The sequence below is a fragment of the Lampris incognitus genome, chromosome 5 (genome assembly GCF_029633865.1).
Source record: "Lampris incognitus isolate fLamInc1 chromosome 5, fLamInc1.hap2, whole genome shotgun sequence".
In the NCBI taxonomy this organism is placed as follows: Eukaryota; Metazoa; Chordata; class Actinopteri; order Lampriformes; family Lampridae; genus Lampris; species Lampris incognitus.
Genome location: NC_079215.1, coordinates 23910245 through 23925947, shown reverse-complemented (window position 1 = coordinate 23925947; position 15703 = coordinate 23910245). Strand labels below are relative to the sequence as shown.

Below are 15703 nucleotides of genomic sequence, written 5' to 3'. Positions count from 1 at the left end.
CAGCAGCACTTGAAGAATAATCTGTGTTTTTAAATGTGAAAATGATCGCGTTTCGACTAGAAAAGCCTTCATTAAAGCAGTGAAAGGTACAAACTTCTGAGGTTTGCTCTACATTAACGTATTAAGGTTTTGTCTTCCAAGTCTTGCAGAATCTTTTAAATACCCTTTAGATGATTCTTTGAGTGGAACACCTTGGTAGAGTAACAGGGTTACAACAGTCTTTTTTCCTGTTTGTGTTACCTTGACATCCCAGATGGCCATTCCTCCATCCATGCCAGTAGTGCAGAACTTGGTACACTTGCTCCGGCCACCCTCCAGCACAGAGATTTGGCTGAAACAGAAAACAGAAAACTGATGATACAGACTTAGATATCTTTATGCATTCTGAATAATCCAGGTAAGAAAAGCACAGAAAGTTGAATCAGTTCATCTGGACACAACGTTTATTGACAGAAACATTTCATCACTCATCTAAGTGACCTCTTCAGTCTCAACCGACTGCAGGTATCCCCACCCTGCAGAGTGGTACTGCAGGTACCCCCCAGCCTGACACGTTAGTGTTTCTGTGTTGTGCCAGTCTCTTGGCCAGCGTCAGTTTAGTTTCCCCATTGCACAAGCCACAGCAATCCTCCTGACACGTAACAGCGTATACTATATTGCTCTGTTTGTGTTGGGATGTGATCCTTGGGGTGGACCAACTTCTGGTGCAGTGTGTTTTGGGGTTTGAAAGCAGCTTTGGAAAATACATGTCTCAACTGTTCCAACACTCCCGCCACATACGGAATCACCACTGGTTTACGCTTAGACAACTGTTGTCCTTCTCTCTTTGATTGGTTGGTGGACTGTTTGGGCGTTTTCCTGGCTTTGACAAACGCCCAGTTAGGATAACTACACTTAACCAAGGCCTGTTTAATGTGGGATTTCTCCCTTTCCCCAGCCATGCACATCCTCGATCTGTCGCCATCTTACAATGCTGTGATTGCAAACATTCCCCAATCCTCTGTGAATAGTACACATGGCCATTGAAACTCTAGTTAATTGTCATGCCTATTTGCATATGAAACTGATCGTTGGTTTTGGTCATTATGCCACTGTATAAGGATGGGGATACCTGCAGTCAGTTTAGACTGAAGAGGTCACTTAGATGAGTGTTGGTAGGCAACGAAATAGACCGCTATGCTACCCAAACGCCCCATCTGGGTAGCATAGCGGTCTATTTGGTTATATTATATATACGACAAAATTATATGATATTTATATGTTTATTGTATGTAGCGTAGCAGTCTATTTCATTATATTATACATATAACGAAATTATATGGTATTTATATGGTAATTATATATGTTGTATTATATGGGTAGCGTAGCGGTCTGGGTAGTCTGAGTCTGTGTTTCTGTGTGCATCTGTCCATACACCTGTGCATGCCCACTCACCCACGAGAACACAAAACAGCACAAGTTGACTAGTGCAAAGGAACGGGTGGTAAAGTCAGCTATAAACTGTATTAAAATGAATGGGAGCTAAGTCCAAGTATATATATTAGGACAGTGTCTACCTTCTCAGCAACAGCAGAAAGCTGTCAAATGGGGGGAGCTGCATAGTATATGGGAGCGTACTAAACGCAGCTATAAACCTTTCAATGCAGGGAATGATGAAGATATCAACGCTGTGAATGGGGGGCTCAGATTGACTTATGAGTACCATGTGAATCAGTGATAATTCACAACACAAGGCCATGCATTTATTTTGGATTTAAAACTAAGCTATAATAAAACTTTCATTTACAGGAAGCCAATGAGGACGGGCTATGAATGGGGAAATGTGTTTAAGTTTTCTGCTTCATGCAAATATGTCTGTGAATGTTCTCATTCATCCAGGTCATGGTTATCCAAAGGAGTTGAATCAAGTGCAAGTGGACTTGGTATATATCTGTGAAGACGTTTCGTCTCTCATCCAAGAGGCTTCCTCAGTTCGTGCCTTTCTGACTAGACGAGGCTAGTCTGACTGGCAGGTGATGAGACTCAGAATTTATCCTCTGGAGTCGTTGTCAGAGCTATAGATGTCCACGCAAATACCCGGTCAGCATACTTTTCAAAATGGGACATTTCTTAGTTGGATAAGTGTGCATTTTTGGCAAAATTGTTTGGGTTAACTTGACAGTTAGTGAAATTAAGAGAGGTCTGCTTAATGAGTCCTTTGCTGCAGACCCTTAGTTCTATTGTGAAGATTTCAACAATCCAGGGTGATCCAAAGGAGCAATTTGGTAAAACGCCAGAGGATCTGACAGTTTTACAATTCAAAGAACAGATGACATCACAATAGACCTGGCTAGTTTGTGTAATGTTGTAGCATTAACGTGTCTTTTCCTCAGAATATAAATGAACATACAAATACATGCACACACACAGACATACAGGTACACAAACACAGAGCTGTTTCTGCCTACCTGATGCTGTTCTTATGCAGAGTGTCCAGGACATTTTCAGTGGCCTGAGTGGACGAGGCCCGACGGTCCAGGTTCTGGAAACGTTCCCTGGCACTGATGCCTTTCTGGGCCGCCTGCTTGGGAACCTCCAGCTTCCCTCCAAATGACAGGCTGGCCTTAGCACTGTCATACACAAATAGTACTGGGTAGCAGTCATGGCCCTGAGTAAAACACAAAAACGCATAAACGCAAATAGACACTCAGATATCATATACACTTGGAAAAGGAAATACGAAAAACATAGATGAATTTAACAGAAACTTGTGTGTTCAGAGTAAAAAGTAACATGTATAGTCTCTGTGTGAGCACTCACAGCGGCAACTATGCTGTTCTCAGTGATGAAGGTGATGCACAGCAGAGGAAGGGTCTCAGAACTCAGACTGCTGACCCTGTAGAAAAGGGTATCTGTTAGATTGCACGCAGGTGCAAACACACACACACAAGTACACATCCGAACACACTGCTCAGCCGGGTCTTACGTGCATGTCTTGCCTCCCTCGGCGACAGCTACAGTGGAGTCATGAGATGTCCAAGCCAGGCGGTTTCCTGAGTGTGAAAAACACACACTGTGAACCCAGCCGCCACCTCCACCTCCGGTGTGACTCACAGCACCTGTCCCGATCCCAGCTGACTCAAACAGCATTTCTCCAAACGGCATCTTGCTGCCCCAGGAAGTGGGGCCTGGCTTCTCCTCAACCTCCTTTATGTAGGCTGAGAACACCCTGGGGGTGAGAGGCGGGTGGAGAGTTGAAATGTGATTAAGACAGAAGGCAGGCGGGGGATGCAAAAGACTGACAACAGTGAGAAGACTTCATTGGCGAGAAAAACTGATTGTTGTTAATTCCAGACTTATTTCATATGTCTAAATCCTTCACTCTAATTATCTGTGTATATATTTTTTTATAAATCTTTGATAAATCAGTACCTGCATTTAAAGTCACAAGAGCCAGCAGCCAGCAGGATGTTGTTGGGGTGCCAATCCAGACTGAGGATGGTTGAGCGTATAGGCTTCTTGATGTGTTTACAGACCCACCTAGAGGTAAACATTGGAGCATGCTGGGAAATAGTATGGACTACAGGATGGTTTTAAAATGATAAATAAATCCTGGCAGAGTTACATGAAAATTAGCAAAAGTGTGCAACAACTAAAAGAAAAAACAATTAACAACCCTATGTTCACATCCACACACACACACACACACACACACACACACACACACACACAGAAGCAGCATGCTCCCCATCCTCACCAGTCGTTTTCCTGCTCAAAATAGCAGATGGAGATGAGGCGTGAGCCGCTACCGACAGCAAACTTGTTCTCTCGCGGAGACCATTTCACACAACGTGCTGCTCGGTTGATCCTGAGGATGACCAGGGTGGGCTTCCAGGCACCTTCTTTTTGGGTCCACACATAGGCATTACGGTCTGCTCCACATGTCACTATACGATTACTCTCTGGAGCCCAGTCAATACCTGCAAGAGAGAGAAGCATACTGGAAACGAGAGGAACATTTGCAAATGTCTGTGGTGTGTGTGTGTGTGCCATCTTTAACTATCCTAATGGGGACCAAATATCCCCATAAGTATAGAAAAACCAGAAACCACCTAACTTGTGGGGCCATTTTATCGGGCCCCACAAGTAAAAGGGTGGGTCTATTTTAGGGTTAGGACTTGGGTTTAGAGTTAAGGTTAGAATCAGGGTTAGGGTAAGGGTTAGGGTTAGGCATGTAGTTTGTGTGGTTAAGGTTAGGGTTACAGGCTAGGAAATGAATGTAGTCAATGAGGGGGCCCCACAAGTATAGGTTTGCGAGTATGTGTGGACCATGTTTAACTATACTAATGGGGACCAAATGTCCCTGTGTGTGTGTGTGTGTGTGTGTGTGTGTGTGTGTGTGTGTGTGTCCGTGTGTCCGTGTGTGCGTGTGCATGTGTGCATGTGTGTTCATCTCACCTGTCACCTGCCCGTTATGTTCCTTCAGCTCATGAAGCTTGGTCCACTTAGTTCCATCCTTCTCGTAGATGTGAACATCATGGTTGTTGGGGCACAGGGCGATCTCTGGAGTATAGCGGTGCAAATAGACATAATTTTAATCAAAATAGAAACTTCTGTGTGCCACTTAAACATTAATCAACGCTGAAATGAAATGCACTGAGGTTAACTGAAATACGTGGAGTAATCTGTGAACTGGGAGAGACCTTTTTAATGGCTGACTGGTCGTATAATAAGATGGCGCCATTAGAAAACTATATTACTGCCTTTAGACCACACACATGCTACCTTTTAATAGTAGATGACGCATAACCTTTCTTAGACTTAGACTACTTTTATTGTCATTGCCTCGTATGCATGTCTCATACATACAAGGGAACGAAATTATGTTTCACAAGGACCACAGTGTCGCATAAAAACAAAAAAAACGCAATAAATATTAAAAACAAAAAGTGCATTAAAAGCAGAAATTACTTCACAGACCTAAACATCACAAGCACACCTGACACAGACAGTGAGAAAGACGGCCAAAAACTAATTTTGTGGAAGGTCTGAGTGTTCAGGCTGTTGAGGAACCTCACAGCCTGAGGAATGAAACTTGTTACTTGTAGATCTTACTTCACTGGACGTTGTAGCACATACTTTACACATCTTAGTCAGCAGATATGACAGAGGTGGAATACGTCTGTGGGTGCTGAGCATGTTTGGCTTAAGGCTCGTATGATTGTGCTATAGTTTCACAAGTACATCCGCTTTACCCAGACAGCAAAACCCGTGAAAACAGCCAAATATGGTGTTGGTTTCCTGAGACGAGTTGTGCACAAAAGTCTCTCATAGGGTGGGTCGCACCCCTTACCATAACAGGAAACAGGAAATATTTTCTGCCGCTTGGGAAAACCTGTCTTTCATATTACTATGCACTCAAGCGGTGTATGATGCACTTTATTCTATGTGCCTGCCCTGCATCTCTCCTTGGATTTAAACATCTTATATGTTCTGTTGTGCCGATGTATGACAACATGAGATAAAAGACAAAACTGAACACTTAAGGAAGTCAGTCTGACTCACGGGTTCGGTCCTTGTTCCAAGCATGGCAGCTTATTGGTTCCAACAAGAAGCTATGGTATGCCATGGCCAATTAAATGTTAGACCAGACCAGGAAGTGATGTGATCAACCAATGGTTAAGTCTTGTGAGGTTATGACTGAATCTAGAAAAGAGAAGTTGATAATGAATGCTTCACAAAAGAGGGGGAAAAACGGATATTGAGCGAAATACAGTAGACAGAGGAAGAAAAAAAAAGTTAGATACCTAGCTTCAAATAGTTAGGGTTTGAGCTGAAGGGAAAACAAAGGACTTTACAGAAAGCAAAATCCGGCCCATCTGGATCACATTTACACAGACTGATTTTAGGTTGTATTAATAAAACCCAGACTGTTAGTGGCATTTGAGAAATGATGCAGCTCTAGGGTCACGCTCACATCCTGCACAAACTAGATGTGCAGACCAACACTGCAGTTTTTAATTGAAAAGACAGTTATAATTATGAGTACACACCCAGGAAAAAGACAAGACACATATCTATCTCAGTTACGGCCAACTGACAGCCAGTCTAAAAAGAAAAAGGGCTGTTGTAGTACCCATTGCGCAACAATAGGGTGTGTAGGTAGGAGACACAGTCAAACACTGAACATTGATTTTTTTTGTTCCTTTTACGCATACAAAATACACGTGAGTTGGCAAGTTATGTGTTACTGACATGTGTGAAATTAGTAAATCACCTCTTAAGACACACCAGATTACTTACCCAGAGGCCAACACAGATGAAGGAAAGTAGGGTTAGATGAAGAGTTGGGTGGCAGACCAAAAAGAACCGGGGTGATTAGCTCGCGGACTCTGGCCAGTCAACGCGAACGCCAACAACAGAGTAAACTCAGGAAGAGAGAGGGTGAGCTGAAGAGAGGGAGGAGGGCGGAAGAAAAGGGAAGTGGAGGAGGGTACACTGAACTGAGAGAGAGAGCGGGGGAGAGAGAGAGAGAGAGAGAGAGAGGCTGAATGCAACGCTAGAGGTATAGTGTAGAACGTATACAATACACTTAACTATAACTCCATGGATAGAAAGTGAACATGTGAACAAGGCAGGACCCTGAGAATTTGAAAATGGGCAGCATATAAATACCTTATATTCATTTTTGTTAAAAAGGAGAGTGTTGGAAAAAAAGTGTTGCCTCTGTAAAATGAGAAAAAGGAGGAGCAAGTTCACAATACGATGTTCTGCAGCGAGGAGGACACAAAAAACTGGGGGGAGGGGGGGCAAAAGAAGAAGGGGGGTCATAAAGACAAGCGGGAGGAATGGTCACTCGAGCACAAAGGAGGAGGAGCAAAGGACAAGCCAAAAGAAAAACAAAAGGAGGGCATACTGAAAAGTCTTGTCTGCAAGAGATCCAGGAAGGGTGGAGTCAGGTGGCTATAAAACAAACTCACTTTTTTCCCACTTTATTTAAAGTAAATAATCTTCTTCTAACGTGACCTAGTCCAAAATGCTCCCCCAATGCTAATCCTAGAGACAACAAATTAAAAAAAAAATTTTTATAAAGGAGAATAACTATTTCAAAGAAAAGTACTCCAAGTACAGCACGTACAGAATGACCTGTTAACATTTCCCACTATCAAAGAAGCAAACATGGAGGAATACACTTGAGTCAGTTGGGTACTGTAAATGTACTTCATCTTTATTTCATGTCTAGCTCATGATCAGTTACATAGAAACCCTCCATCTTGTATTGGTTTAGTGTAGTAGCTACAGAGCCTAGTGACAGCCTGCTGTGATTCCACGCAGGGTTGAGACTGTTGCATTCAAACTCCACCAACAGTTCTTATACAGTTCACCAACAACATGACCTCAGAATATGAATCGATCAATGTCTTAATCAAAACAATAACTTCACTTGCTGGAAAAGATTATATACCTCCAGAGAGCAAAACACCAACTGTATCTTGTCTACAAAGCATTAATATTCAGAGATCACATTAACGGTAAACCAAGGTAAAATGCAGTCTAATTCAAAGTAAAATGCACCATTTAGTGTTTGCCGTTTGGTACAGGGGGATAGAGAACAAAAACATTTCACGGCACATTTAATACCTGTCAAAGGCCCTTCACACTGTGACCCCTGGTTATTCTTTATTTAAAACAAAAAAAGACAATCAACATGGATATCATGTGTCAGTTCAAAGTGTGTGTGTATGTGTGTGTATGTGTATATATATATATATATATATATATATGTGTGTGTGTGTGTGTGTATATGTGTCTGTGCAAAAGGGTGTTATTGTGTGGCCAGTGCTTCAGCAGACACTCTGTAAAGGTGATCAGTCAAACGTTACTGGCTGCATTATTAGGGCAAGGAGGGTGGTGAGGTGCAAAGGAGACAGGTGAAAATTGGGGCGACGAGAGAGGTGAGGTGACAGGGTCTCTTTCCATTCATTAAACAGTGCTCCCTCACATGATGCGCAGGCCCTGGATAGAGGCTTCTAGACTCTGGAGAGAGAAATACAAAAATACAAGACAACATTAAGCATTTTTAGATTGCACCTGAATAGGAGGTATGAGGCAGACACTGCTTGTTTGCGTATGAACCTTAAAGTCCCAAATGGTCATTGCTCCATCGATGCCTGTGGTGCAGAACTTGCGACAGTCCCGCTTGTCTCCTTCATAAATAGACACTTGGCTAGGAAACAGAAAAAGACAGGCTATAAAAAGGATTTGTGCTAGTTCTTAGATGCTGTGCTAACGCTGACTTCCAAATCAAAGATTTTACTAATAAAAAAAGTTATATTATGACTAGATTTCAATTTCAAAGCCAATGTCTCTGTGCTTTTTGCGAGTGTGTGACTTACGTGATGCTGTTCTGGTGTAGTGTGTCTAGGGCAGTGTTGCGGTCCTCGGTGGTGGCTCTCTTGTCCATATTCCTGAAACGCTCCATGGCTGAGATATTCCTCTGAATACTCTGCTTAGGGAGGTCAAGCTTTGTCACAAAGGTCAGGGTTCCACCATCATCACAACGGAATAACATGGGACAGCAGTCATGGCCCTGGACAAATAAGAGGACAATTTTGATAACATTATCGCCACTGGGACATCCTCACATTGAAATATGTGACGTATTATCACATGCATTTGTTCTTACCGCAGCCACCACACTGTTCTCTGAGACAAAGATGACACTGAGAAGGGGGAGGAACTCGGTCTTCAGCTGAGAAGGACTGAACAGAAACATACCCACATGCATAAGGTATCAGAAATGTGTTATTATCTCATTAATAATTTGCAAAGACATTGATAACTGATCAGCATCCTGCAGAAAGTATCTGCTTTATTTCACGGTTTACAATTTGAAGATGAAAAGGATGTCAACTTAAAATACTTATGGCATTTTGGCAAAAATATAAATTAAAAAAAAAATCCCTGTATTTTAATCTATTAATTTGTGAATATTTCATTGTTGCAGCCCTAAACATGATGCAGATGATGAGTGATACCTGGCAGTCTTGGAACTGTCCACTACAGTGACAGTGCTGTCATGGCTGACCCAGGCCAGGCGGTTGCCGGAGGCTGAGAAAGAGACAGAGTGGACCCAACCACCTCCACCTGATGAGGGAGTATAATGACAGACATTTTTTGTCAGATTTAGGTGAAATGGCAATTTAAATTAAACTGACATATAAAACAGATATGGACCTGCTCCTCCAAACTCTGCCAGCACAGCCCCAAATGGCATCTTGCTGCCCCAAGGAGTGGGGCCGGGTTTCTCTTCCACCTCCTTTATGTAGGCTGAGAATACTCTGAAAGCAAAAAGTAAGTGTGATTGTCCCAAAGGAAAAAAAGAAAAAAGGAAAATGATTGAGGACATTAGCATGTTCTTAAACCCGAAATAATCCTGTGTTTTGTCCAATATAGTATTAAATTGTTTTTTCACTGAATTCACCTGCATTTGAAGTCACATGAGCCAGCAGCCAGTAGGATATTGTTGGGATGCCAATCCAGACTGAGGATAGTTGAGCGTATTGGCTTCTTAATATGCTTACTCACCCACCTGATGCAGTCACACAGTGAGAAACACTTTTTAGCAGAGGGAACACAAAAATTCAAGTACACTTATAAAGCTCAAGTTGTTCTCACAGTAAATGAATCTCTGTCATCAACAAATATATTTGCAATTAGCCACAATAGTTAGATATTTTGACTCTCACCAGTCATTCTCAGACTCAAAGTAGCAGACAGAGATGAGTCTTGCCCCACTGCCAACAGCAAATTTGTTCTCCAGAGGGGACCACTTGACAAACGTTGCAGCTCGGTTGATCCTGAGTATGACCAAAGTAGGCTTCCACACCCCCTCTTTCTGGGACCACACGTAGGCATTACGGTCCGCTCCACATGTCACTATGCGGTCGCTTTTGGGAGCCCAGTCAATGCCTACCAGAAAATACAATTTAATCCAAGTGAGAGACCATAATCAACAGAAGGGTACTAGAGAAGAGAGAAAAAGAGGGAGACAGGTTTATCAATATTTGACTATTCAAAGTCAAAGTAGGTCATACAATTATTGTAATGAGGTGACTTGTGCATGTGTTGTTACATAAAGGCCGCACCTGCTTAAATTATAAAAACGGTCTTTAAACCCCAAATATCTGTTCTAAGCTTTGTGGGAAGTTTGTGTACTACAGTGTACAATAAGCAAAAAACCTGTCAGCTACCTGTCTGTGAATGTTCTCATTCATCCAGGTCATGGTTATCCAAAGGAGTTGAATCAAGTGCAACTGGACTTGGTATATATCTGTGAAGACGTTTCGCCTCTCATCCAAGAGGCTTCCTCAGTTCATGCCTTTCTGACTAGATGAAGCTAGTCTGACTGGCTGGTGATGAGACTCAGAATTTATCCTTTTGGAGTCGTTGTCAGAGCTATAGATGTCCATTGCTCTTTGTGTGTGTTAGCGACGGGCGTTGGTAAACATCGGGACACAAAGAACCATGGACATCTATAGCTCTGACAACGACTCCAAGAGGATAAATTCTGAGTCTCATCACCAGCCAGTCAGACTAGCTTCGTCTAGTCAGAAAGGCACGAACTGAGGAAGCCTCTTGGATGAGAGGCGAAACGTCTTCACGGATTTATACCAAGTCCAGTTGCACTTGATTCAACTCCTTTGGATGACTGTCAGCTGCCTGTTTCTTGCTATACTGGCCCCTAATGGCACAAAAATGGTGCTATCAATGACAATAGATAAAAAGTTGTGCCGTTGACAATATAATGCCAATGTGGATTTGCTATGCAGAGATCAGACCAATTAACAAAATATCTGCATGGTAAAATGACAAAACACCTGTTATGTGTCCATTGTGCTCCTTCAGCTCATGGGTCTTCACCCACTGGTTGCCACTCTTCTTATATATATGAACTTCATGGTTATTAGGACTTATGGCAATTTCTATAGAAATGGGAAAAAGGGGATCAGTACAATTCATTTCACATAAACAGACAATAACAAGCTAGCCCAGAACATGATCTCTGGAGGAGAAGGAAAAATACCTTACATTACAGCTTGTATGTAATGTGAGGGCGTTTCAGCCTTACGTGTTTTATCGCGGTTCCACGCGTGGCAGGTGATGGGTTCTAATAGAAACTGATGGAGGGACATCTCGCCTGGGTGTGGTCCTTAAGTGGAATTCTGCAGTCACACAGAAACAAAATCTTTCAGAGAAACTTGTTAAGGTCTGAGTGAACAGCTGAGGTTAGCTTATCTGTTCAGGCGTTAAAACATTTAACACACTCGATGCCGACCACATCACTTTCATAGTGGTCCACTTAAACTGCATGCCAAGAACTTAGAACTTCACATTAACTAGCTTAGCTGGATAGGTTAGCCCAATATTGCCAACTGTTAGCTTAGCCTAGCTGTTGTCAGCTAGCCTAACGCCGCAATATTTGGGAGATGCAAGGGTTGCTGCTACTATAAACATGTAACGTCGATGTCGGCTAACAACACGAGAGACAACCCTTCACCGGCTGGCTCCAGATTGTTTTACCATCATACAAACTTGTTATATTCACGGCTTATCGATGACAGAGCTATAGCACATCATAAGCCACATCGATTTCACCGGTTGACCTAATTAACTGCACAATTTAGCGAGTGAATCGAATATCTTAATATCAAATAGGCCAGGGAAGTGAATTTGTAGATTTATCAGCTGTAGCGCCATGTTTATGTTCACACATTAACGATCAGGCCTAACCCAAATGAGCCTCGGCTTTTCCTACGAGGGGATACAACTATTTCGTGATGATATGACGCCAGCATGACATTCCCATTACAGTTAGCGCCGCATGCTAACTTACCTTGCCTCGTCTCCGATCTTCCTCGTTTGCGCAAGTCAAAGCGAGCCAAGTTTCTTTATCAAGGTGAGTCTGAATAAGGACTGGACTTGAATTCGCGGACTCTGGGCAGTCGACACGAATTCGTCCGGGAATGTCGAGGGAATGTCAAGACGGCTAAGAGGATACGCCTAATAGCATTCGGTGTGCCACCGGTAGCTTGGAAGCAGAACCCGTGGATGCTTAGCTGACAGCTAGCTTAGCATCACGCTAGCTGATACATTCAAACGAATAACCTCGTTTACGTCGTAGTCTAACTAGTCGGACCGCCTCGCCGATCTGGTACCCCAGCCTTGAAAGGGTGCCTCTATCGGTCCAAACGGGGAAAATGTCCTAGTTGAGCCAAAGCAGGACAACACTTGTCTTCGAATGTGCGACACACCTCACGTTATCACAGATGGTCTGATGGTTTGACCGGTATGGTGGGCATAGCCCCGAGTACCTGCATTGTATGAACTGAAATAAAACATCCGAGTTGGTGATTACGACACAGCGGGTATTTATGTTAGTGCAGTACTTATATCCGCAAGGTACGACTGGTCTGTGAAGTTGTATATGCCACGAAACAGTATACTCAATACTGTTAGGTGAAATTCTAGGGGTGAATCAGCTCAACTACCCATGAAAATATCTCGCCGTGTATGCTGTGGAAATGTGTCCCTACCGGTTTGCAAGCTTGGACGCAATCAACCCCTTCCACATAGCCGGAATACGCTGAATACGGTATTCCCCCCATGCCAGGAATGACACTGTGCAAGTCCGTGTCGCTGCATTTGTGATGATCTCGGGTGAACTGGGCAAAACAAAGGATATCGTGGCAGGTTTGTGGGCCATATTGACTTAAACCCCTCAAATTTCAGGCGAGTCCAGGAATGAATGAAAAACAATGCATCAACATCTCACTCAGCTAGGTAAGTCGCAGTCAGACAATGATATCAGATTTTAAGGTAAATACTTTGTTTTCACCAGCGTCAAGGCTCCCTTGTTTCAATTATATATTCTTGTGATGTCACGCCTGCTGGGTTATTTGTAGCCAATCAGTGGACCTAATTAGAAAGTCTCAATCCCACCTGGTAAACCTTGCTGCTGGTCCCAAACAACAAAACACACACGTTCAATCTATTTTGTTCTCTTGTGAGTCAACAAACCAGAGAAATGGAGTCCCTATCAAAAGTGGATGAACCCTTCCCTACACTCCCACTCTACCCAATACCAGGTAAGAAGGCACACCGTTCACCTATCTTTCAGCGTCCACTGTTGTTTACTCCTGAAGAGAAGAGAATGAAGAAAATGAATGATGGCAGAAGACGAAACTAGAACTTTAAGCCATCTTTCAAATTCAGTGTGCATGAACGTATCGAAGCTGAAATTGCCATGTGTACACACTTTTCTAGATGAAAGGAAATCATACCGAGATGTGGGGATCTACCATATTCATTCACACACAAGCCTCCCACCACCTCCTCTGTTCTCATATTCCCACGGAGAAGACGGCTTTGAAAAAGACCATTCAGGTCTTCATGCATGGATACTGCTTTGAGTTTATACAATACTAGATGTGCTGGTAATTTTCTCACACTGATTCCTTTTGCTACATGTGATAACATGAGTAGATTTTTTGGGGGGAAAAGTTTTGCAACGTTATTCAGAAACCCAATTTCAGTTTTTACAAAATGTCACTGTTTAAATAATCAAATGTCAACAAACTGCAGTTTAATCTAGTTTTCTTTGAAATGTGAAAGCACCTTTTTCTAAAGGTAAATGTGGGTAATCGGATCATGTTAATAAATTAGCGTTTTGCAACAGTAAGCAGGATATCTGTAGTGCATTGCATTTGAAGCTGCTGGTCCAGTCCTCCTCATTCTCTATCATGCCTTTCTCTTTCTTCTCTAGTCTTCCCTCTCTCCCAATCTCCTCCCAAATCCAGGTTTGTTAGCCACGAGACGGAGCTGTTTCACTCTCCAGGTCTAACAACTTGCCCATTTTGTGAGACCCAGGTCACAACACGGGTCATCTACCGCATCGGAACACATGCCTGGCTCATGTGTCTCTTATTTGTGCTGTGCGGGTGAGGAGAGATGTATTTACCCAGTTGCTTCTGCATGCATCTAGTTGCCAAGAATCAATCACATGCGCATTCAAAGACGGGGCTTAATCATTTCTTTCTTGTTTGTAGACTTGTACTGGGCTGCTGCCTGATTCCATTGTTTGTCAGACATTTCAAGGATGCTTATCACACCTGCCCCCGCTGTCAACGGGTGCTCCACGTATACAGGAAGAAATGCTGCCAATAACCTCTTGAATCTCTTAATCCTCACACACACACACACACACACACACACACACACACACACGGAAGTGGACCTGCCAATAGCTCCATCTATGTCCACCCGTTGATCAGAGATTTAACTTGACACAGAAGTTTTTAAAGTGGATAAACTTCACTTCAGACAGTAAAGATCCCTCCTCCTCTGCTTAATCTATAGGATGGATGTTATTCTGTTAACATTTTAATCTTGTGTAAAGAAAGTCAAATAAATATGTTCTTTTTACTCTTGTCTACACGTTTCTTGAAAAATTGTCAACCCATTTGGGGTCATCCAGTACCGGTTAACAATATCAGCTAAAACATTAAAACCACTGACGGGTAAGGTCATGGCCGGAATAACCTACTAGGGGGCCCCGGGGCACGCACGCCCCCCCCCCCGTCAGATAGACTACACAAACAATACTAAACATTTTTAGATGTAAAACTAATGCAAATACCCAATATGGTAGTCGACGCTATGCCAATCTGCATGGGATTCGGATGGCGACTACAAAGTACAACACATTGTGAATCACAAAACAGAGATGAGAATAGCAGTTCATGGCATTGCAAACATATTGCGAAGCCTTCTTCCCACTTAGAACGGCTTACCAACAGGAAATGTTTGTTTCAGAGAAAATAATTTAGTGAAATATGGGTATATTTTAGTAAAAGCATCTGTTTAATTATTTTCCAGTATGGGCATTCTAGCTAGCACATTTGTTTAACTATACACAATGAAACAATGAATTTGATCATAAGCATCGAGTTTGTGCTTTCAGACTTTGTTGCACTCTCAACGCTACAATGTAAACACGAGGCACATGTTGCACTCTTAATTGCTACAATAAGGCGCAAACTCTTCAAACCGGCATTGTGATATATTTAGAAACCACCCCCGACATATTTAGTCCGTTTATATTTGTAATATCTATGGCTCTGTTTCAAACGAGTCCCTAGCAACCGAAAAAGGCTTCTGCTTTGACTCCAGGTTTCTTATACTGTCTATAATGTCGCAGACGGAAAATATGACGATGTTATGGTGATACCACACAAAGTTAAGTCACTCATATAATGCGAGTTGCCTCAGTCCGATTATTTCAGGTCACTTGCATCAATGGAGAAATACGGTGCGTTTATCATTCTGACTTTATGCAGTCGGCTTCTTTCTTGATTTCCCCCAGGCAAAATCGTCAACAACCTCATTGAAGTCCAGCTCCCTTGGGGCCCTGCATCGGTAGAGACTGTAGCTTGGGCCTTGCATCGCGACGTAGGGTTGGAACAAATGTCCCTTGTAGGGTATGACTGGGGATCCCTACTATACGTGAACACAATACCCCTGACCTTTTGGGGCCCCTCGTGGTCTGGGGCCCCGGGGCACTCACCCGGTATGCCCGATCCGTAATGTAGCCTTGGCTAAGGTCTTTATGCATGCTCAATAATCCAGGTAAGAAAATCAAAGAAAGTTGAATCAGTTCATCTGG

General features: G+C 42.9%; 2 protein-coding genes across 2 annotated transcripts in view; both read right to left on the bottom strand.

The window, feature by feature from the left end:
- arpc1b (actin related protein 2/3 complex, subunit 1B) overlaps window positions 1–6451 on the bottom strand; it is a 7175-nt gene extending 724 nt beyond the window's left edge. The window contains exons 1-9 of the mRNA XM_056279675.1: window positions 6283–6451; window positions 5545–5685; window positions 4438–4542; window positions 3737–3959; window positions 3412–3519; window positions 2966–3208; window positions 2800–2875; window positions 2448–2647; window positions 241–331 (exon numbers count right to left, since the gene is read on the bottom strand). Coding sequence (XP_056135650.1) covers window positions 241–331; window positions 2448–2647; window positions 2800–2875; window positions 2966–3208; window positions 3412–3519; window positions 3737–3959; window positions 4438–4542; window positions 5545–5608 — 1110 coding nt within the window. The 5' untranslated portion in view covers window positions 5609–5685; window positions 6283–6451. The remainder of the gene's footprint in view (window positions 1–240; window positions 332–2447; window positions 2648–2799; window positions 2876–2965; window positions 3209–3411; window positions 3520–3736; window positions 3960–4437; window positions 4543–5544; window positions 5686–6282) is intronic.
- A 738-nt stretch (window positions 6452–7189) lies between these two features.
- arpc1a (actin related protein 2/3 complex, subunit 1A) lies at window positions 7190–12329 on the bottom strand. Its single transcript, XM_056279754.1, has 11 exons — window positions 11876–12329; window positions 11111–11204; window positions 10860–10964; window positions 9729–9951; window positions 9464–9571; window positions 9217–9320; window positions 9018–9126; window positions 8666–8741; window positions 8376–8569; window positions 8116–8206; window positions 7190–8016 (listed from the first exon to the last, which is right to left on the bottom strand). The coding sequence occupies exons 2-11, from the start codon at window positions 11172–11174 to the stop codon at window positions 7978–7980; spliced, it is 1113 nt and encodes a 370-aa protein (XP_056135729.1). The 5' UTR covers window positions 11175–11204; window positions 11876–12329; the 3' UTR covers window positions 7190–7977.
- Window positions 12330–15703: the final 3374 nt, after the last annotated feature.